General features: G+C 49.8%; 1 protein-coding gene across 2 annotated transcripts in view; it reads right to left on the reverse strand.

Moving 5' to 3' along the window:
* Positions 1–22,663, reverse strand: part of LOC140196145 (phospholipase D1-like) — a 225,430-nt gene that overhangs the window by 37,423 nt on the left and 165,344 nt on the right. For both annotated transcript variants that reach the window (XM_072254882.1, XM_072254881.1), the window contains 5 exons: positions 22,046–22,174; positions 16,945–17,063; positions 13,390–13,503; positions 9,405–9,515; positions 7,146–7,234 (listed from right to left, as the gene is read on the reverse strand). In XM_072254882.1, the coding sequence (XP_072110983.1) occupies positions 7,146–7,234; positions 9,405–9,515; positions 13,390–13,503; positions 16,945–17,063; positions 22,046–22,174 (562 nt within the window). The remainder of the gene's footprint in view (positions 1–7,145; positions 7,235–9,404; positions 9,516–13,389; positions 13,504–16,944; positions 17,064–22,045; positions 22,175–22,663) is intronic.

Here is a 22,663-nt window from a genome sequence, read left to right on the forward strand (position 1 = left end):
GTGCTGTCTTTCATTGAATCTATCATAGTTATTATTCTATTATGGACTTATTGAGTATGCCCACAAGAAAATGAATCTCAGGGTTGTATATGGTGACATACATGTACTTGCATAATACGTTTACTTTGAACTTTGAAAAACTGTTACTCAGCTCTTAATACCAAATGAACAACTTTCACTTTTAAAACCATAACACGTCTCAGGATGTTAGCATTCACTTTGAGAGGACTAGGATGTAAAAGCAAAGGTGTAATGCTGAGGCTTGATAAGGCATTGGTCAGACTGGTGTTGGAGTATTGACTATAAACTGGATTGGTCAAAGAACACTGAGGCTGTCTACAAGAAGGGTCAGAGCCGTCTCTATTTCCTGAGAAGGCTGAGGTCCTTTAACATCTGTCGGATGATGCTGAGGATGTTCTACGAGTCTGTGGTGGCCAGTGCGATCATGTCTGCTGTTTCGTGCTGGGGCGGCAGGCTGAGGATAGCAGACACCAACAGAATCAACAAACTCATTCGTAAGGCCAGTGATGTTGTGGGGATGGAACTGGACTCTCTCACGGTGGTGTCTGAAAAGAGGATGCTGTCCAAGTTGCATGCCATCTTGGACAATGTCTCCCATCCACTACATAATGTACTGGGTGGGCACAGGAGTACATTCAGCCAGAGACTCATTCCACCGAGATGCAACACAGAGCGTCATAGGAAGTCATTCCTGCCTGTGGCCATCAAACTTCACAACTCCTCCCTTGGAGGGTCAGACACCCTGTGCCGATAGGCTGGTCCTGGATTTATTTCATAATTTCCTGGCATAATTAACATACTACAATTTAGCTATTCATGGTTCTATTACTATTTATTATTTATGGTGCAACTGTAACGAAAACCAATTTCCCCCAGGATCAATAAAGTATGACTATGACTATGACTATTGTGAGTAAGGTTGAGAGGGATAATAAATCAGCCATCGAACGGCAGAGCAGTCTAATGGTCTGATTCTGCTCCTGTGCCTGATGGTCGTATAGCTTTATGGATCTATCAAACATCAAACAGACATTGAACCAGGCCCCTCAGGGCACTGTTTTACAGGTGGCTGTGGAGAAGAGTCTTCCAATGGATTAAAGATTAGCTTTGCTTGTAACACGTACATCAAAACAGAGTAATGTGTTGCCTGCTTCAATGACCAACTCAGTCCGAGGATGTGCTGGTGGACGCCCACGAGTGTCACCGCGCCCCTGGCGCCAACACAGCATGCCCACACCTAACTTACCCGAACTCATACAGCTTTGTAATGTGGGAGAAAACTGAAGCATCGGGGGGAAACTCACATGGTCATGGGGAGAACAGACAAACTCCTTACGAACTGCAGGGGGAATTGAACTCTGATCTTCTGAACCCTGGCATTATTGAGCATCATGCTACAATCACACTGCTGTGCTGCACGAGAATCCAGAGCCAAGGGTTCATGTTTAGAAAGAAGAGTCCACCCAGTTAACGCAGTGAGGAGACTCTTCCTCTCAGGGGAGTGGAGGGGCAATCATTCAGAAATCGTTGAGGCAGAGGTTACCATGGTAGACCCTGATGTTTCTGTCTACACTTCCCTCTGTCTTGGTAAGGCACCCCCCCCCCGGGCATTCTCTCTTCTCCCGCCTCCCATCGGGCAGAAGATAGAAAAGTCTGAAAGTACGTACCACCAGGCTTGAGGACAGCCTCTATGCCATTGTTATCAGACTATTGAATGGTTCCCTAATGTGATACAATGGACTTTTAACCTCATAATCCTGCTCAATATGGCCTTGCACCTTATGTCTGCCTCCTCTGCCCTTCCTCTGCGACAGTAACACTTTATTATGCATTTGGTTATTGTTTTCCCTTCAACAACCTCAATGCACTGATGAGATGAAATGATGTATGGACAGCATGCAGAACAAAGTTTTTTTTACAGTACTACCTTTCATGTGACGATCACAAACCTATTCACCAAATTATATTTAATTAAATACACAAGTAATTATACAGTACTATGCAAAAGTCTTCACCAAACAAAACAACGTACATATAACTCACACACTCAACACATAAAGTAATGTTACCAGAAATAAATTAACAAATAATTAATGACATATGCTAAAAAGTAAACATAATAATACTACTGGCGCTTTGTACATGATGAGACCTGGCAGAGAGTTCAGTGGTCTCAGGGCCTGGGGGAAGAAGCTGTTTCCCATCCTAACAGTCCTTGTCCTAACGCTACGGTACCTTCTGCCTGATGGTAGGGGGTCTAAGAGATTGCTGGATGGACGGGAGGGACCATTGACAATTCTGAGGACCCTGTGTACACAGCGCTCTGGATAAGTAGCTCTAATTGGTGGATTTGTGAGTGAATAAACTGCTGTAGTTTTGTTACAAAAAGGGAATTAGGGACAAAAGACCATGAGACATAGATGCAGAATTAAGCCATTTGGCCCATTGAGCCTGCTCCACCAGTCCATCATGGCTGATTTATGAACCTTCTCAACCCCATTCTCCTGCCTTCTCCCCGTGCCCTTTGACACCATGATTAATCAAGAACCCATCAACCTGTGCTTTAAATATACCCAATGATTTTGCATTCTCAGCTGTCTGTGGCAATGAATTCCACAGATTCACCACTTTCTGGCTAAAAAAGTTCTTTCTTACCTCTGTTCTAAATGGACATCCCTCTATTCTGAGGCTGTGCGTTCTGGTCCTAAATTTTGTGCCTGCCTGCAAGGAGATGTACCTCAAGGTTGCATATAATATAGATCCTTTGATAATAAATCGACTTTGAACTTTGATCCTGGACCCTACCAATATAGGAAACAACTTATCCGTATCCACTCTGTCTAGGCCTTTCAATATTCAATTGGCTTCAATGTGATTTCCTCTCATTCCCTTGAACTCCAGCAAGTACAGGCCCAGAGCCCAAACACTCCTCATCCATTAACCCTTTCATTCCCAAAGTGATTCTTATGTACCTCCTCTGAACCCTGCCCAAGCCAGCACATCTTTACTTGGATAAGGGGCCCAAAACTGCTCGCAAAACTCCAAATGTGATCTGACTTATAAAGCCTCAGAATCACATCCTTGTTTTTATATTCTCGTCCTCTGAAATTGAACGTTAACATTGCAATTCCCTTCTTCACCACTGACTCAACCTGCCAAGTTTGGTAGACAGGCACAGAACAAGCAATCCCAGGACTAGCAGCAGCCTCAGGGGAACAGAAATGAACAGAGGGCAAGTTGTTTTAAATCTGGCTAGATTTCACACACTCTGCATGATGTAATGTACAAAAACAGACATCGAGCCTTTGGAGACGCTACAAGGAAAAAACAGACTTCCCTGAAGGAGAGAAAAAATTCCAGAACCATGTCAGTTCCTATACCCGTTCCCATTGTGACATGTTGGTCCATGGGCTCCTGTTCTGCCACGATGAGGCCACTCTTGTGTTGGAGGAGCAACACCTCATATTCCATCTTAGTAGCCTTCAATTTGATGGCATGAACATTGATTTCATACCCCCCCCCCCCGTTCCCTCTTCTTCATTTTCCCACTGTGGGCTCTTACCTCTTCTCACTTGCCTATCACCTAACCTGGTGTCCCTCCACCTTCCCTTTCTCCCGTGACACATTCTCATCTCCTGTCAGATTCCTTCTTCTTCAGCCCTTTACATCGATCACCTCCAGCTTCTTACTTCATTTCCTCCCTCCCTCGCACTTGGCTTCACCTATCATCTGCCACCCTATGCTCTCACCCCTTTTGCCACCTTCCTATTCTGGCGTCTTTCCTCCCTTCCTTTCCAGTCCCGATGAAAGGTATTGGCCCAAAATGTTGACTGTTTATTCATTTCCATGGATGCTGCCTGACCTGCTGAGTTCCTCCAGCATTTTGTGAGTGTTGCTCTGGATTTCCAGCATCTGCAGGGTCTCCTGTGTTCCCAGATTTGGAAACTGTTTCACTCTCAGGAAGGGCAGAGTTGGGCTGGGCGGTGGGATGAGAGCTCTGGGAAGCAGGAGTGGGGTTGGGGTTGCTGCAGCGGGTGAGAGGCAGGATATGGCTAGGAAGGAAAGGAGGAGGGCAACTTGATAAAGGATGATCTCATTGAAATCTATCAAATATTGAAAGGCCAGGATAGAGAGAACATGGAGAGGATGTTTCCTATAACGAGGCACAGCCTCAGAATTGAGGGACGTCCATTTAGAACAGAGATGAGGAGGAATTTCTTCAGCCACAGTGTGGTGAATCGGTGGAATTCATTGCCACAGGCGGCTGCGGAGGCCAAGTCATTGGGTATATTTAAAGCAGAGATTGATAGGTTATTGATTAGTAAGGGTGTCCAGTTTACGGGGAGAAGGCAGGAGAACTGGCTTGAGAGGGATAATAAATCAGCCATGATGGAATGGCAGGGCAGGTTCAATGGGCCAAATGGCTGAATTCTACGCCAATGTCATTTGTCTTTAAGATGGTGGAACACGGATGTGGGGATGATTGCAATGATGGGGGACAATGGAACTTGGGAGCTATAACTGAAAGCCAGATCCTAGCATTGATGTTGAATATATCATCAGTCTCCAACTACCCCATGAGAAGGTAGGGTGAGCCATCTTCCTGAACTGCCGTACTCCTTCTGGGGAAGGTGCTCCTCGAGAGGGTTTAAACCCATTGACAATGAAAGAACGGGTAAATATTTCCCAGTCAGGCTGGGCGGGTGACTTTGAAGGGGAATGGGCAAGTGGTGGTGTTCTGCCCTGTGTCTGCTGCCTCTCTCACAGCTGAAAGTTGCACGTCACTGTTTAGAGATGACCATCGTGGATATCGTCAAGTCAGAGCCTCAAGAAGGCAGCATAGATCAGTAAAGAGCTTCACCATCCAGGACATGCCCACTTTTCATTGCTATCATCAGGGAGGAGGCTTGGCATGTGATGCAAGGACTCTCACAGATTTCTACAGATGCACCATAGACAGAATTCAATCAGGTTGTATCACCATTGGGTTTAGAGGCCCCAATGCACAGAACTGCATCCCGGTCTCCACGAACCCACCCCCACCCACTGGAAGCTTTCATGTTTTATTGTTTACAACATTGAACCACAGTGGACTGAGTTTGGCTTTTTTTGCCACTGATCAATAGAAAAAGACTTTTCGTGTCAAAGTGAAAATAATTTCTACAAAGAAACCGGTAGTGATAGACCCGTCCCCACCGGTACCGTACCCCGGTGTTATACAGTGATAGACCTGTCCCCACAGGTACCGTACCCCGGTGTTATACAGTGACAGACCTGTCCCCACCGGTACCGTACCCTGGTGTTATACAGTGACGGACCCGTCCCCACCGGTACCGTACCCCGGTGTTATACAGTGACGGACCCGTCCCCACCGGTACCGTACCCCGGTGTTATACAGTGACAGACCTGTCCCCACCGGTACCGTACCCCGGTGTTGCACAGTGACGGACCCGTCCCCACCGGTACCGTACCCCGGTGTTATACAGTGATAGACCTGTCCCCACAGGTACCGTGTTACACAGTGACGGACCCGTCCCCACCGGTACCGTACCCCGGCGTTGCACAGTGACGGACCCGTCCCCACCGGTACCGTACCCCGGCGTTGCACAGTGACGGACCCGTCCCCACCGGTACCGTACCCCGGTGTTATACAGTGACGGACCTGTCCGCATCGGTACCGTACCCCGGTGTTATACAGTGACGGACCCGTCCCCACCGGTACCGTACCCCGGTGTTATACAGTGACGGACCCGTCCCCACAGGTACCGTACCCCGGTGTTATACAGTGACGGACCTGTCCCCACCGGTACCGTACCCCGGTGTTACACAGTGACGGACCCGTCCCCACCGGTACCGTACCCCGGCGTTACACAGTGACAGATCCGTCCCCACCGGTACCGTACCCCGGCGTTACACAGTGACAGACCCGTCCCCACCGGTACCGTACCCCGGCGTTACACAGTGACGGACCCGTCCCCACCGGTACCGTACCCCGGCGTTACACAGTGACGGATCCGTCCCCACCGGTACCGTACCCCGGCGTTGCACAGTGACGGACCCGTCCCCACCGGTACCGTACCCCGGCGTTGCACAGTGACGGACCCGTCCCCACCGGTACCGTACCCCGGCGTTGCACAGTGACGGACCCGTCCCCACCGGTACCGTACCCCGGCGTTGCACAGTGACGGACCCGTCCCCACCGGTACCGTACCCCGGTGTTATACAGTGACAGACCTGTCCCCACCGGTACCGTACCCCGGTGTTACACAGTGACGGACCCGTCCCCACCGGTACCGTACCCCGGTGTTATACAGTGATAGACCTGTCCCCACAGGTACCGTGTTACACAGTGACGGACCCGTCCCCACCGGTACCGTACCCCGGCGTTGCACAGTGACGGACCCGTCCCCACCGGTACCGTACCCCGGTGTTATACAGTGACAGACCTGTCCGCATCGGTACCGTACCCCGGTGTTATACAGTGACGGACCCGTCCCCACCGGTACCGTACCCCGGTGTTATACAGTGACGGACCCGTCCCCACAGGTACCGTACCCCGGTGTTATACAGTGACAGACCTGTCCCCACTGGTACCGTACCCCGGCGTTACACAGTGACGGACCCGTCCCCACCGGTACCGTACCCCGGCGTTACACAGTGACAGATCCGTCCCCACCGGTACCGTACCCCGGCGTTACACAGTGACAGACCCGTCCCCACCGGTACCGTACCCCGGCGTTACACAGTGACAGACCCGTCCCCACCGGTACCGTACCCCGGCGTTGCACAGTGACGGACCCGTCCCCACCGGTACCGTACCCCGGCGTTGCACAGTGACGGACCCGTCCCCACCGGTACCGTACCCCGGCGTTGCACAGTGACGGACCCGTCCCCACCGGTACCGTACCCCGGCATTACACAGTGACAGACCCGTCCCCACCGGTACCGTACCCCGGCGTTACACAGTGACAGATCCGTCCCCACCGGTACCGTACCGTGCTCATCTCACTGCAGACCGACGAGCCTCTTCTCTTGCTCTGCTGTACTGATCTGTGTTCTTGATGAGTGAATGCAACAGGGCTTGGCAGATGGAATGTAATGTAGGAAAATTCCTTCAGCATTACCTGTAGGCTTTCAGTATCCGCTCCACAATGGCATCACCGATCTCATTAAAGACGTACTTGTTGTCAGCACAGCTGATGAAGAATTGGTTCTGGGGAGAATAGGAGAGAACATTCAATGAGCATGTTGTTACTGTGAGCCCTTATGCATTCAGCCCTTCATTCCCTGAGACCTTCATTCCCCGAGCCCCTCATTCCCTGTGAGCCCTTATGCATTCAGCCCTTCATTCCCTGAGACCTTCATTCCCCGAGCCCCTCATTCCCTGTGAACCCTTATGCATTTAGCCCTTCATTCCCTGAGACCTTCATTCCCCGAGCCCCTCATTCCCCGAGCCCCTCATTCCCTGTGAGCCCTTATGCATTCAGCCCTTCATTCCCTGAGACCTTCATTCCCTGTGAGCCCCTCATTCCTCGAGCCCCTCATTCCCCAAGCCCCTCATTCCCTGTGAGCCCCTCATTCTCAGGGCGAAGATGCCAGAATACAATCGTGGGTAGAGGGGAAGGAGGAAAGTTCGAATGTGATAGGTGAAGCTAAGTGTGTGGGAACAGTATTCCTCCCTTCCTCCCCACACCTTTTTATTCTGGCATCTTCCTTCTGAGTTTGCAGTCCTGATGAGGGGTCTTGGCCCAAAACATCAACTGTTGATTCATTTCTATAGATGCTGTCTGACCTGAGAGAGTAGACAGTCAGTTGGAATGTCTAAAGCCAGAGGACGTGCATTTAAGGTGAGAAGGGGTAATTTCAAAGGAGATGTGATGGGCAAGTTTTCTTATTACACAGAGAGGGTTGAGTGTCCAGAATGCACTGCCTGGGCTGGTGGTAGTTGTAGATATGGCAGCGATACTGTCCTGTGCAAAAGACATAGGCATATATTCATAAATATATATATAAATTCATTAAAAAAAATATACTGTGCTAGGGTACCTCAGACTTTTGCACAGTACTGTAGTAATTTTATGTATTGCACTGTACTGCTGCAAAAAAAAACAAATTTCATGACACATGTGAGTGATGATAAACCTGATTCTGAACCAGAACCTGGTCTCTATTGTGGACTCGGGGTGGGAAGGGGGCAGTTAGAAAGGAATCATTGTTGGGAAAAGAAGGGAGAGGAGAGGGAGAGGTGAACACCAGCGAGACGTTCTGTGTCGATCAATGAACTGATAGTTTGGAATCAAATGACTTTGCCTGGTGTTCCTGGCACTCCTCCTCTGTCCCCTGTCCCACACCCCTCCCACAGCACTCCACCCTCCCCACTCCCAACATCCCCATTCTCCATCCTCCCCATTCCCAACATCCTTTGCTCCTGCCGGACTGGCAAACTCGTCCGCTCCACGTTGACAAGTACAGTACTGTGCTAAACCGTTAGGCACCCTGGCTACAGACAAATACCCCTAAAACTTTTGTACAGTACTGCAAATCTGAAGGCAGATAAGGTTTGGCGTCTATCAAAGGAAATTGACAGTCAACATTTTGAGTTAAGACCCATCATCAGGACACACTGGTTAGTAGGTTAACTGGTCATTGTAAATTGTCCTGGGATTAAATAGGCGATTTGCTGGCTGATGCGGCTCGTTGAGCCAGAAGGACCTGCTCCATGCTGTATCTCCGAGTAAATAAATTAATAATTCTCCCAGCCTCCTTTAGGATGAGCAGGGGATAGGAACAGTTTGACACGGGAACAGGCCCTTCGCCCACAAAATTGTGCCAAACCAATTACATTAGTAATCAAATGGCTGACTAAACTCATCCCTTCTGTCTACACAATGTCCATATCCTTCCATTTTCCTCACATTCACGTGCCTATCTAAACGTCTCCTAAGAGTCGCTAATGCATCTGCCTCTGCCTCTACCACCCCAGGCACCCACCACTTCCTTTGAAATTAAATGCATGTCCTCTGGTACTGGATGTTTCAACATCTGGGAAAAAGATACTGTCTGTCTATCTATGCCTCTCATAATCTTACAAAGATCTATTAGAGCTCCCTTTGGCTTCTGTCACTCCAGAAAAAAGAACCCAAGTTGGTCTAACTTCCCATCACAACACATGCCCTCTAATCCAGAGAGCAACCTGTCCGCTCACAAATCCTTTCTATAATAGAGTGGCCAGAACTGTATGCAATGTTCCAGATTTGTCTTCATAACTATCTGTACGGAAACCAATCTCAGGGTTATATAAAGTAAACATGCTTTGATAATAAATGTACTTTGACTTTGAGATGTGTCTGCCGATGACAGAGAGATGTGCTGCCGTTCCATACCTCTATGTAGATGTAGTGTTTGCTGTACTGAATCACGTTAATGTAAGCTTTGTGGATGGATTCTTCGTGATATTTGATTCCGCACGACCAGTCTGCAGCTGATCTCAACACCTGGGAAACAAAGAGAGGTGTGAGTGGATCGAGGACAGTAAGGGAGAGAAAACGTGGCAAAGATTGCCAGCATGCAACTTCTTTGCCATTCTACCATCAGACAGGAGAGTAATGCATAATGACAAAATTGGTCAGGATGGGAAACGGCTTATTCCACGAGTTCGTTAGGCTTCTGAGCTCCTGGCCACATCATGGCACTGTAGTGTACCCTACGGTATTTAATTTATGCAATTTACTTTATTTATGTGTAATTCATTTGTAGATTTTATTCTTATTGTGCGTTATGTGTATTTACAGCCTAGTTTGGAGAAGCATTGTCTCATTTGACGGTATACATGTACAGTACATCGTTAAATGACAATAAACTTCACTTGATGTATAGGAGGTACTGCCTCGAGGACGTGGCATCCGTCACCAAGAACGCCCACCATCTGGGCCATGTCCGCTTTAGTTTTATTTACAGATACAGCTCGGAACAGGCACAACCTCACTGCCCAGCAACCCACCCATTTAACACTAGCCTAATCACAGGACAATCCTCACAATGACCAATTAATCTGCCGCGTATTTGGACTGTGGCACGAAACCAGAGCACCAAAAAGAAGAGTGTGCAAATCCCTGAGGTTCGTGTTAAATGGGTGGGTTGCTGGGTAGTGCAGATTGTTGGGACAGAAGAGTCTGTTCCGAGCTCCAGATCACCCCCAAGCTGTAATAGCGTGGCGCCAACCATTACATTACTGTGCTCTTCTCAGAGCTACCATCGGACACCAGGTTCAGGAACAGCTACTTCCCTTCAACCATTCAGTTCTTGAACTGACTGGTACAGCTCTAACCCTCCCAAGCAACAGAACACTAAGGACCAACTCTTACGCGACCATGGACTTGTCTCTGACTGTCCGATTTGCACTAAAGTCTGGCTTTGCAGAGACCTTTTCTTCACAGTCTTGAGCAATTTCTGCTCCATGTTGTCTGTACTGCAGCAAGCTTCTCACAATCACAGCGTACTTCTAAACACGACAATGAACGGACGAACGGGCATTGTGGTAACAGCATGCTTAGCACACACCAGTAATCGGTAGATCAGGGTTCAATTCCTGATGCTGTGTGTAAGGAGTTTGCACGTTCTGCCTGCGTGGGATTCCTTTGTGTGTGTGCTCCCGTACGCTCCCACAGTCTGATGACGTACAGGTTAGGGGTTACAGAGTTGTGGGCATGCAATGCTGGTGCGGGAAGTGTGGCGACTCTCGCGGGCTGCCCCCAATGCATCCTCAGGCTGTGTTGGATATTGACACTAATGATACACAGCACAGAAACAGAACCTTTGGCCCATCTAGTCCATGCTGAAACTATTTAAACTCCCATCGACCTGCACCAGGACCATAGTCCTCCATACTCCTACCATCCATGTACCTATCCAAACTTCTCTTCAATGTTGCAATCGAGTCCGTATGCAGCACGTGCTGGCAACTCATTCCACACTCTCATGACCCTCTGAATAAAGAAGTTTCCCCTCATGTTCCCCTTAAACTTTTCAACTTTCACCCTTCACCCATGACCCCTAGTTGCAGTCACATCCAACCTCAATGAAAAAAAACATTATGTTTCGATGTGGAAAAGAACAGAATAGAACTCTATTGTCATTGCTCAATTGGACAAGATTGCGATGCGACTCCAGACTGTGCAGAACAGATATCTACAATGCCTGTGGTACGGCTTAATTAAAAGGATATTTGAGAAATAAAGATGAACTTTTATCCATCAAAAATAACAGGTTAAAAAAGAGACCAGATTATTCCCCGGTCTCAGCAGGACCCAATATAAGTGTAGCAAGATGTCATTTCCTGGAAACTTCATCCCTCCCCTAACAAAGAGCCGTGCACTGTTTGCCTTCCCAGTCACGTACTGAACCAGTTCCTTGGGTGACGTTCACTCAGTTCCCTCTCAACACCATCACCTCTCACTGTTTCTAAATTTCACCGGTGGATGAACTCCCAGTTATCCCACATTATCCTCCATCTGCCAGGTCTTCGCCCACTCACCCAAGCTGTCCGCACCCAACAAAGCCACACTGCATCCTCCTCACAGCCCACACTCACACTGAGTACAACAGCAAACATTACACAGCACAGGCTGGCTTTTCCACACTGCTAATGCACAGCCGTCCCAGAGCACTGCAGTGACAGACCCGTCATCATTTCCACTGTACCCCGGTGTTATACAGTGACAGACCCGTCCCCACCGGTACCGTACCCCGGTGATATACAGTGACAGACCTGTCCCCACCGGTACCGTACCCCAGTGTTACACAGTGACAGACCTGTCCCCACCAGTACCGTACCCCGGTGTTACACAGTGACAGACCTGTCCCCACCGGTACCGTACCCCGGTGTTATACAGTGACAGACCCGTCCCCACCGGTACCGTACCCCGGTGTTACACAGTGACAGACCCGTCCCCACCGGTACCGTACCCCGGTGTTATACAGTGACAGACCCGTCCCCACCGGTACCGTACCCCGGTGTTACACAGTGACAGACCTGTCCCCACCGGTACCGTACCCCGGTGTTATACAGTGACAGACCCATCCCCACCGGTACTGTCAAAAAGTCAAAGCCTGTCCCGCACCTCGTGGCCCATCAGGCTGGTGCTTATGCCGGTTTCTGTGGTGTGAAGTACGAGACTCCCCCCAGATAGGACGCCAGTCCATCGTGAGGTTAACCCCCAGCATTTGCCGGTACCTATTTTCAGCTGGGTGGACTCGAGCATTGTGTGGTTGAGTGCCTTTAGTCAGAGCGTGCTGAATCTGTCATTGCCACAGAGAGCTTTGGGGGCCAAGTCATTGGGTATATTTAAGGCAGAGATTGATAGATTCTTGATTATGTCAGGATGCCGAAGGTTACGGGGAGAAGGCTGGCGAATGGGGTTGTAAGGGGTAATAAATCAGCCATGATGGAATGGAAGAGCAGGCTAGATGGGCTGAATGGCCTAATTCTGATTCTATCTTTTATGGTGTGATTGAAACTTGTGAGCCTTGGCCGAGTTTGTGAAAATAATCAAGCTGCATATTTTCTTGGAAATAATTGAGCTGTGGACGGTGCAGAGTACGAAGCCGGCGGTTGGTCAGGAGAAGGAGAAGCTGGTGGATGGGCTGATAAAGGAGTAGTCCGCAGACCGGTCAGAGAAGGGGAAGCCTGCGCTCGGCTTGGAGAAGGTGAAGCTGGCGGCTGGCCAGCAGAAGGAGAAGCCAGTGGACGGGCCGAAGGTTCAGAGGAACTGACCTGGGTGAAGACTGTGCTGCTGCCTGCTATTTGAAGACATCAGAGTTGGTGCATGAAACCAGCATGCAGGGTAACTATGAGTGACTGTCTTGAACGTTTCTCTTGCGATTGCAAGACCCTGTTGGACATGGATAAAGTGAGATGCCACAGGCCTGTTTCCCTTATTTAGTGATAAGACAGGCGGCGAGGTAGCAGTGTGGCCTCGGATGTAGCAAGGACTGGGCCTCAAGCTATGGGCTTGCCTGCTGCTGCAGTCCAGGTGAGAAGACACTGGAGGCGGTGTAGAGTGGGATCCGTGCATGGTTGAGAGCTGTCGTCCCCCAACAGTGCCACCCTCCAGTGTCCAACCAGTGGAATGATGGGCTGCATTGTGGCTGTATTGTCGGGAGCTGTATGATCAATTTACATTTCACTCAAGGATTTGGAATACACATGTGTTTTCTTGCATAGCAATGTGTATGGTTTTTTTCCTCTTGCTATTTTGAATGTACATTACGTATCTCGGCCAAAGAAGAATACTGTCTTGATTGATAGTATCCATGCACGGTTTGAATGGTAATTAAGCATGATTTGATTTGGTTTGCAGGAAGACAGACCTGGACTTGCACTGGAATTGATCCAGGCACCTTATAGGTTAACTCGTCCGCGGTGGAGATACTCTTGGGCAGGAGGTATGGGTAGGTCAGAGGTCGGTACTTGGGCTTGACAATCTGTTGGGAGAGAGGACATCAAGAAAACATCACTGGGGTCAGATTACAGAGGACGGGAGGGTCCAACAGCTCTGCACACACCCAACACACCCTCAGCCCACCAACGTGCAGAGACAGCTGTCTCCTGGTTTGCAAAGTCCTACCTGAGATAACCTCAGCACCCCAGACCAATACACTCCCTGAGCACAAAGACAAGAGATTCTGCAGCAGCTGGAAATCCAGAGCAACACACTCAAAATACTGGAGGATCTGTACTTTTTTCAGATGCATCTTGTGTGTGGAACTCAGCAGGTCACGCAGCACTTATGAAAATGAATAAACAGTTGATGTTTCATGACGATACCCTTCTTCAACTGTTTATGTCCTTCCATAGATGCTGCCTGACCTGCTGAGTTCCTCCAGCATTTTGAGAGGAAGGTGTGAGGCAGGAGACAGGTGGGGGTGAAGACAGGGTGGGGTGTACAGACATAAACTCACTGGCTTGAACCAGCTGAGAAAAATCACAGGTTGATGGAACTATGTAGGAGGGAATGGGTTGGATGGGTGAGGTTGATGGAACTGTGCAGGAGGGAATGCTTGGATGAGTAAGGTTGATGGAACTGTGCAGGAGGGAATGGGTTGGATGGGTGAGGTTGATGAAACTGTGCAGGAGGGAATGGGTTGGATGGGTGACGTTGATGGAACTGTGCAGGAGGGAATGCTTGGATGAGTAAGGTTGATGGAACTGTGCAGGAGGGAATGGGTTGAATGGGTGAGGTTGATGGAACTGTGCAGGAGGGAATGGGTCAGATGGGTACGGTTTATGGAACTGTGCAGGAGGGAATGGTTTGGATGGGTGAGGTTGAGATAAGCTCTGGAAGGTGATGGGTTGAACCGGATATAGCGAGGGATTATGGATAGGGTGGTGAGAGGGGGAGGGGTTCATGCTCGAGGGAGACACTGAGTGAATGGATAAGAGGTGAGCCATAGAAACTTAGGCGGGTTAAGGAATGAGAAAGAGAGTGCCCTGTGTGGTATCATGGGGGAGGAAGAAAGCCCTTGGGTGGGCGGGTAAAGGGAGGAGGGGACGTCCCTGGGTGGGGTGACAGGGAAGGGCAACAGGCCCTGAGTGGACTAGGTAACGGAGGAAGGAAGAGACAGGGAAAGACTCTGAGGGGATGAATAACGGATGAGGGCGAGACGTCCTGGGTGAATGGGTGAGCAGGGGTGGGGGAGGGCGTGACAGAAACATTAGGTGAGGCATTACTGGAGACCTCAAATGGACTGGTAACAGGGAAGGGATGAGGGGAGAAATGACCCTGGATGGAGTAACAGAGAGGGGAGAGAGGAGGAGAGGAGGAGAGAGAGGGAGAGGGGGGAGAGAGGGGAGAGAGGGGGAGAGAGGGGGAGAGAGGGGATGGGGAGGGGGGGGAGAAGGGGAGAGAGTCAGAGAGAGAGATAGAAAGGGAGGGGAGAGGGAGAAAGAGGGACAAAGGTAGGGGAGAGGGAGAAAGAGGGACAAAGGTAGGGGAGGGGGTGAGGGGATGAGGACGGGAGAGGGGAGGAGGGGAGACTGTTGGGTATTGGGGAAGGAGACGGGGAGGGGTATTGGAGAGGTAACTGGTGGGGTAATGGGGCAAGGAGCTGTGGATGGGGAATAAAGAGGGAGAGAGAGACTCTGGCTAGGATAACAGGGAGGAGGGCGACTCTGGGTGGGGTTACAGGGAGAGAGACTGCATGGGGAAATGGGGACGGAAATTGGGTGTGGTAACAGGGGGAAGGGGAGACCCTGGACCTATAGTGGGGAGAGAGACTCGGTGGGTTTACGGGGTGAGAGTTGGTGAGGTAATATGAGAAGTAGAGACTCTGGGTGGGGTAATGGAGAGGGCAGAGAGACCCTCAAGTTCACATTTAATTATCATTCAACCATACATGTGTACAGGAGATAGGGGCTGAGAGGGTGTTTGATCAGTCGGGATGAAACAGCAGACACGATGGGCCTCTATATCTTCTGAATAGAACCAAACAAAACAGTGTTTGTTCAGGGCCAAGGTGCAAAAAACACAGCCAACAGCAGAGAGCAGACAGACTGCAAACAGCACAGGGCAGACAGACTGCAAACAACACAAGCAGACAGACTGCAAACAACACAGAGCAGACAGACTGCAAACAACGCAGAGCAGACAGACTGCAAACAACGCAGAGCAGACAGACTGCAAACAGCACAGAGCAGACAGACAGCAAACAGCGCAGAGCAGACAGACTGCAAACAGCGCAGAGCAGACAGGCAGCAAACAGCGCAGAGCAGACAGGCAGCAAACAGCGCAGAGCAGACAGACTGCAAACAGCGCAGAGCAGACAGACTGCAAACAGCGCAGAGCAGACAGACTGCAAACAGCGCAGAGCAGACAGGCAGCAAACAGCGCAGAGCAGACAGACTGCAAACAGCGCAGAGCAGACAGACTGCAAACAGCGCAGAGCAGACAGACTGCAAACAGCGCAGAGCAGACAGACTGCAAACAGCACAGAGCAGACTGCAAACAGCACATATGGTTACGATTTCAGAAAAAAGTCACAAAGGAAAAAATAATATCGCCCAAGTCTCTGAGTGGTATGACTGTAGACAGTCCACCTCCAGCTGGTTCTTTCATCAAGCAAACACCAGACGGGAGGGAGTTTGTCTCTGTGTGGGGTTATGGGGTTGGGAAAGTTGTCACTTTGGGTGGAAAGGAAACACAAAGTGTGGGAGAAGATAGGTTACCGGAAATGGGACGACATGTGCTAAAACCACAGGCTGTCACTGAGCAGAAAGGAGAGCTTGGGCTGAGGGGGAGGAATTATCTGTAAAGATTCAGTCTATGATATCTCTTCCTCCCACAGCTGCCCCTTACCCCCTCCCACTACTGCCACTCCGACCTGAGGTCGAGGGTGATGGGTGGGCCCCACTGAGGCATTATTTTGGTACCCGCCCTCAGGCGTCAGTGGGTGATGCTCGTCATCTAACCCTCATAGGCTGACGTCCAATGTCCCTTGGGTCTCCCGGTCAGTGGGAGCTCTCTCCACTTTCCTTCACCCTGAGGTGGATGAGGAGCTGGAGGAGGGGAGGGGGAACCCATTGTTGCTTGGTACTGCCCATCAGTGTCTGCTCAGTGCTGCCACCTGGTGTTCGCTCAGTGGAAGAACATGCCAGACACTCGGGTACAGTACTGAGACCACACTAGTTTTTTTCTTTGTGACTGTATGTTTTTTTCTGAAATGGTAACCACCTGTGCAATTTGTGCTCTGTGCTGTTTGTGATGTGTTTCGCACCCTGCCCCCACCCCACCCCGGGAGGAATGCTGTTTCGTTTGGCTATATTCACAGATGGTTAATGATAATTAAACTTGAAATTGAACTTGCTCCCCTGAGAACCAGTCCTAGCAGCCTCCCCCGGCCCAGTGGTGCCTGTGGGGGTGGGGTCACCTTGGTAAAGTTCCAGCGCTGGATGAAGTGCCGAGCCACATTGCGGGCAGCCCTCCCGTGGACCACCGAAGCGATGTCGTGCCAGGGCATCCGGGGCATGGTGTAGCGGTCGATGAAGTCTGCAGGGAGACCAGACCGAGATGGACAATGACGGTGTTAGAAATAGAGGAAGGGCTGAGTGGCCACGTGTGCTCCTCAACTGGTCCCGTATCCCAGAAGCACCAGTGATCCAATTCCCCTCAGTCTTCCAGTGACCAGTAACCCAGTTACCGGGAACCCAGTGACCAGTAACCTAGTGACCGGGAACCCAGTGACCAGGAATCCAGTGACCGGGAATCCAGTGACCGGGAACCCAGTGACCGGGAACCTAACCCAGCTGGTAATAAGACCATAAGACATAGCAACAGAACTGGGCCATTTGCCCTGTTGCGTCTACTCCATCATTCCATCATGGTTGACTTATCACCCCTCTCAACCCCATTCTCCTGCCTTCTCCCCGGACCCTTTGATGCCCTCACTAACCTATCGACCTCTGCTCTAAATACGTATACTCAGTGGCCTGCCCTACATAGCCATCCATGGCAATGAATTGCACAGATTTGCCTCTATCTGAAGAAACTCCTCCTCATTTCCACTCTAGATGGACACCACTCAACTCTGTGGTTGTGCCCCTTTAAGATGGTGCTGGTGACTTACTGGCAGCAGATAGAACTATTAACAACTTTATAAATCACACTTTTTCTCAAAACCAATCACTGTAATCAATAGCCCGTAACTCCCCCTTCGGAGCTGAGATTTTGAACTGCCATTTTTGCGGCGTGAATTGAAGTCTTGAAGGGGCAGGATTGTTGTGGTGTGTTGCGTCAGGTCAAACAGGCGAATCAAGGCAGCGGCGCACAGGCCAAGAGTGGGGAGTAAGTCATTGTTTGGCCATTGGCTGGAGTGGACTTGGAGGTGATTCAAGGTGGCAGAACTGAGGGGAGGCAGAGTTGAGGCAGTGGGGCCCAGACCCGAGAGTGAGTAAGGACGGGCCGCTTGGCCGATTGAAGAGCCAGGACAGATTGGAAAGGCTGGGTACAGGTTGAATCGAGGCAGGCCTGAGAGTGTATTGAAGCTGCAGGGCTGGTGTCTGAGGGAGGGCAACAGCCCACCGTTTGGCCAGTTTAAGTGCCAGGCCATATTGAAAAGGCCGGGCTGTCGGGGCCGGAGGAGAGGGACGAGCTAGTGTTCAGCTCACTGCTCTATGAGGTTTACTCATCACTGCACTGAACAGAGGCTGTGGCTGCAGCTAACTGAATCAGCTGTGACTGGACTCACTTTCGTGAACTTCAGTTCTGAATTTCTTGTTGTTTGCAAGATTTTTTCCTGCACTTTGGGTGTTTTATAGCCTTCTTTTTTTAAAATCAGTCCTATTGGGTTTCTTTGTTTTATGCCTGCCTGTAAGGAGAGCAATCTCAATGTTGTACATAGTATAATACGGTACTTTGATAATAAACGCAGACATGAGGAAATCTGCAGATGCTGGAATTTCAGCGACACACATAGAAGTTGCTGGTGAACGTACCACCCCACCAGCCTCCGGGTCCAACATATAATTCTCTGTAACTCCCACCACCTCCAATGGGATCCCACCATCTTCCCCCCGCCATCTCTGCTTTCCACAGGGATCGCTCCCTATGTGACTCCTTTGTCCATTCGTCCCCCCCATCCCTCCCCACTGATCTCCCTCCTGGCACTTATCCTTGTAAGCGGAACAAGTGCTACACATGCCCTTACACTTCCTCCCTCACCACCGTTCAGGTCCCCAGACAATCCTTCCAGGTGAGGCGACACTTCACCTGTGAGTCGGCTGGGGTGATATACTGCGTCCGGTGCTCCCGATGTGGCCTTCTATATATTGGCGAGACCCGACGCAGACTGGGAGATTGTTTTGCTGAACACCTACGCTCTGTCCGCCAGAGAAAGCAGGATCTCCCAGTGGCCACACATTTTAATTCCACATCCCATTCCCATTCTGACATGTCTATCCACGGCCTCCTCTACTGTCAAGATGAAGCCACACTCGGGTTGGAGGAACAACACCTTATATTCCATCTGGGTAGCCTCCAACCTGATAGCATGAACATTGACTTCTCAAACTTCCGCTAATGCCCCACCTCCACCACCCCCCCGTACCCCATCCGTTATTTATTTATATACACACATTCTTTCTCTCTCTCTCTCCTCTTTCTCCCTCTGCCCCTCTGACTATACCCCTTGCCCATCCTTTGAGCTTCCCCCCTCCCTCTTTCTTTCTCCCTAGGCCTCCTGTCCCATGATCCTCTCATATCCCTTCTGCCAATCATCTGTCCAGCTCTTGGCTCCATCCCTCCCCCTCCTGTCTTCTCCTATCATTTTGGATCTCCCCCTCCCCCTCCCACTTTCAAATCTCTTACTAGCTCTTCTTTCAGTTAGTCCTGACGAAGGGTCTTGGCCTGAAACATCGGCTGTACCTCTTCCTAGAGCTGCTGCCTGGCCTGCTGCATTCATCAGCAACTTTGATGTGTGTTGCTTTGATAATAAATGTACTTTGAATGTTGTTCCTAGACTCCCTGACTATAGGAAACATCCTCTCCACATCCACTCTATTTGTGCCCTCTGGTCCTAGACTCCCCTACTATAGGAAACATCCTCTCCACATCCACTCTATTTGTGCCCTCTGGTCCTAGACTCCCCTACTATAGGAAACATCCTCTCCACATCCACTCTATTTGTGCCCTCTGGTCCTAGACTCCCCTACTATAGGAAACATCCTCTCCACACCCACTCTATCTGGGCCTTTCAATATTCAATAGGTTTCAATGAGATCCTCCCTCACTCTTCTGAACTCCAGCCAGGTCAGGCCCAGAGCCATCAAACACTCCTTATATGTTAACCCCTTCATTCCCAGACCTACAGCATCAAGTAAACCTGTGGGATTAGTAACCCTGTGGGACTGGTATTCACATGAACCCTTTAACCCAGTGGGATTAGTGATCAATAGTAATCCAGTGAGAATAGTATCCAGTCAACCTTGTAATCCTGTGGGAGTAACAATCCAGTGAACTGTCTCTGCCAGAGGAAAGGAAAGTGAAGTTTTATTTCATTTATATTCAGAGGTACAGCACAGTAACTGCCCAGCCCAGCCCTCGCCGCCCAATTACACTGATGGGACCAACTAACGGGTATGTGGGAGGAATCCAGAGCACGCAGAGGAAACCCACGTGGCCACGGGGAGAATGTACAAACTCCTTACAGACAGGGTGGGAACTGAGCTGATGAGGACATAAATAATCTTCCAGAAATAGTAGGGGACAGAGGGTCCAGTGAGATGGAGGAACTGAGCGAAATACATGTTAGTAGGGAAGTGGTGTTAGGTATATTGAAGGGATTGAAGGCAGATAAATCCCCAGGGCCAGATGGTCTGCATCCCAGGGTGCTTAAGGAAGTAGCCCAAGAAATAGTGGATGCATTAGTGATAATTTTTCAAAACTCGTTAGATTCTGGACTAGTTCCTGAGGATTGGAGGGTGGCTAATGTAACTCCACTTTTTAAAAAAGGAGGGAGAGAGAAACCGGGGAATTATAGACCAGTTAGCCTAACGTCGGTGGTGGGGAAACTGCTGGAGTCAGTTATCAAGGATGTGATAACAGCACATTTGGAAAGCGGTGAAATGATCAGACAAAGTCAGCATGGATTTGTGAAAGGAAAATCATGTCTGACGAATCTCATAGAATTTTTTGAGGATGTAACTAGTAGAGTGGATAGGGGAGAACCAGTGGATGTGGTATATTTGGATTTTCAGAAGGCTTTTGACAAGGTCCCACACAGGAGATTAGTGTGCAAACTTAAAGCACACGGTATTGGGGGTAAGGTATTGGTGTGGGTGGAGAGTTGGTTAGCAGACAGGAAGCAAAGAGTGGGAATAAACGGGACCTTTTCAGAATGGCAGGCGGTGACTAGTGGGGTACCGCAAGGCTCAGTGCTGGGACCCCAGTTGTTTAAAATATATATTAATGACTTGGATGAGGGAATTAAATGCAGCATCTCCAAGTTTGCGGATGACACGAAGCTGGGTGGCAGTGTTAGCTGTGAGGAGGATGCTAAGAGGATGCAGAGTGACTTGGATAGGTTGGGTGAGTGGGCAAATTCATGGCAGATGCAATTTAATGTGGATAAATGTGAAGTTATCCACTTTGGTGGCAAAAATAGGAAAACAGATTATTATCTGAATGGTGGCCAATTAGGAAAAGGGGAGGTGCAACGAGACCTGGGTGTCATTATACACCAGTCATTGAAAGTGGGCATGCAGGTACAGCAGGCGGTGAAAAAGGCGAATGGTATGCTGGCATTTATAGCGAGAGGATTTGAGTACAGGAGCAGGGAGGTACTACTGCAGTTGTACAAGGCCTTGGTGAGACCACACCTGGAGTATTGTGTGCAGTTTTGGTCCCCTAATCTGAGGAAAGACATCCTTGCCATAGAGGGAGTACAAAGAAGGTTCACCAGATTGATTCCTGGGATGGCAGGACTTTCATATGAAGAAAGACTGGATGAACTGGGCTTGTACTCGTTGGAATTTAGAAGATTGAGGGGGGATCTGATTGAAACGTATAAGATCCTAAAGGGATTGGACAGGCTAGATGCAGGAAGATTGTTCCCGATGTTGGGGAAGTCCAGAACGAGGGGTCACAGTTTGAGGATAGAGGGGAAGCCTTTTAGGACCGAGATTAGGAAAAACTTCTTCACACAGAGAGTGGTGAATCTGTGGAATTCTCTGCCACAGGAAACAGTTGAGGCCAGTTCATTGGCTATATTTAAGAGAGAGTTAGATATGGCCCTTGTGGCTACGGGGGTCAGGGGGTATTGAGGGAAGGCTGGGGCGGTGTTCTGAGTTGGATGATCAGCCATGATCATAATAAATGGCGGTGCAGGCTCGAAGGGCCAAATGGCCTACTTCTGCACCTATTTTCTATGTTTCTATGAGTCGGTGTGAGTCAGTGAGGACAAAGGGTGCATGTTAGGACGAGGAACAAAAATGGAATGGAAAAGACGTGCGAGCCTGCATCCTGCATTGACTCACCATCGAAGGGCTTGTCCAGCTGGACCCAGTCCTTGTAGACAAAGTTGCAGTAATCCTTCCCGTGCCAGAACCTGGTCTGTCCAACCAGTTCTCCAACGCTGGTGTGCAGACTGTGCACTGAACCCCTTTCTGTCTCAGAGTAGACAACAGAGAAAAACACAAAACAGTTAGTATGTTCCCAGCTTCACGGACACCACAGAGTTAGTTTAGTTTGGCATTGTGGATGTTAGTCCTTCAAACCAACAACAAGGCCACTTCCAACACTTCCAGTGATTCCAAGACCATTGGGAATGGTCCAAAAAGTGTTCTGCACTGTTCTCCAGTTTCAGCACATGACTTCATACGTCTCCCAGACAAATGACTTTCCTCTCCCAGGGATGAGGTCACAGGAGCTTCCGTTGCCCTTTCTGTAGCCCTGGGTTTTTACGGAAGGGGATTGCCAGCCCATGCCCAGTCCTGCTCCCGCATATGAGGGACCCTCTTCTCCCCTGTGGAGAATATTTTCTGGCAGAAGAGGAGATCTGATTGGTTGTGACCAGAATAAACCAATCCCGTCACAGAGGAGACTGTCCTCTCCTCTGATTGGCTGTGCAAGGTCAATGGTGGGAGTGTGGGCTG

The sequence above is a fragment of the Mobula birostris genome, chromosome 4 (assembly GCF_030028105.1).
Source record: "Mobula birostris isolate sMobBir1 chromosome 4, sMobBir1.hap1, whole genome shotgun sequence".
Taxonomy (NCBI): Eukaryota; Metazoa; Chordata; class Chondrichthyes; order Myliobatiformes; family Myliobatidae; genus Mobula; species Mobula birostris.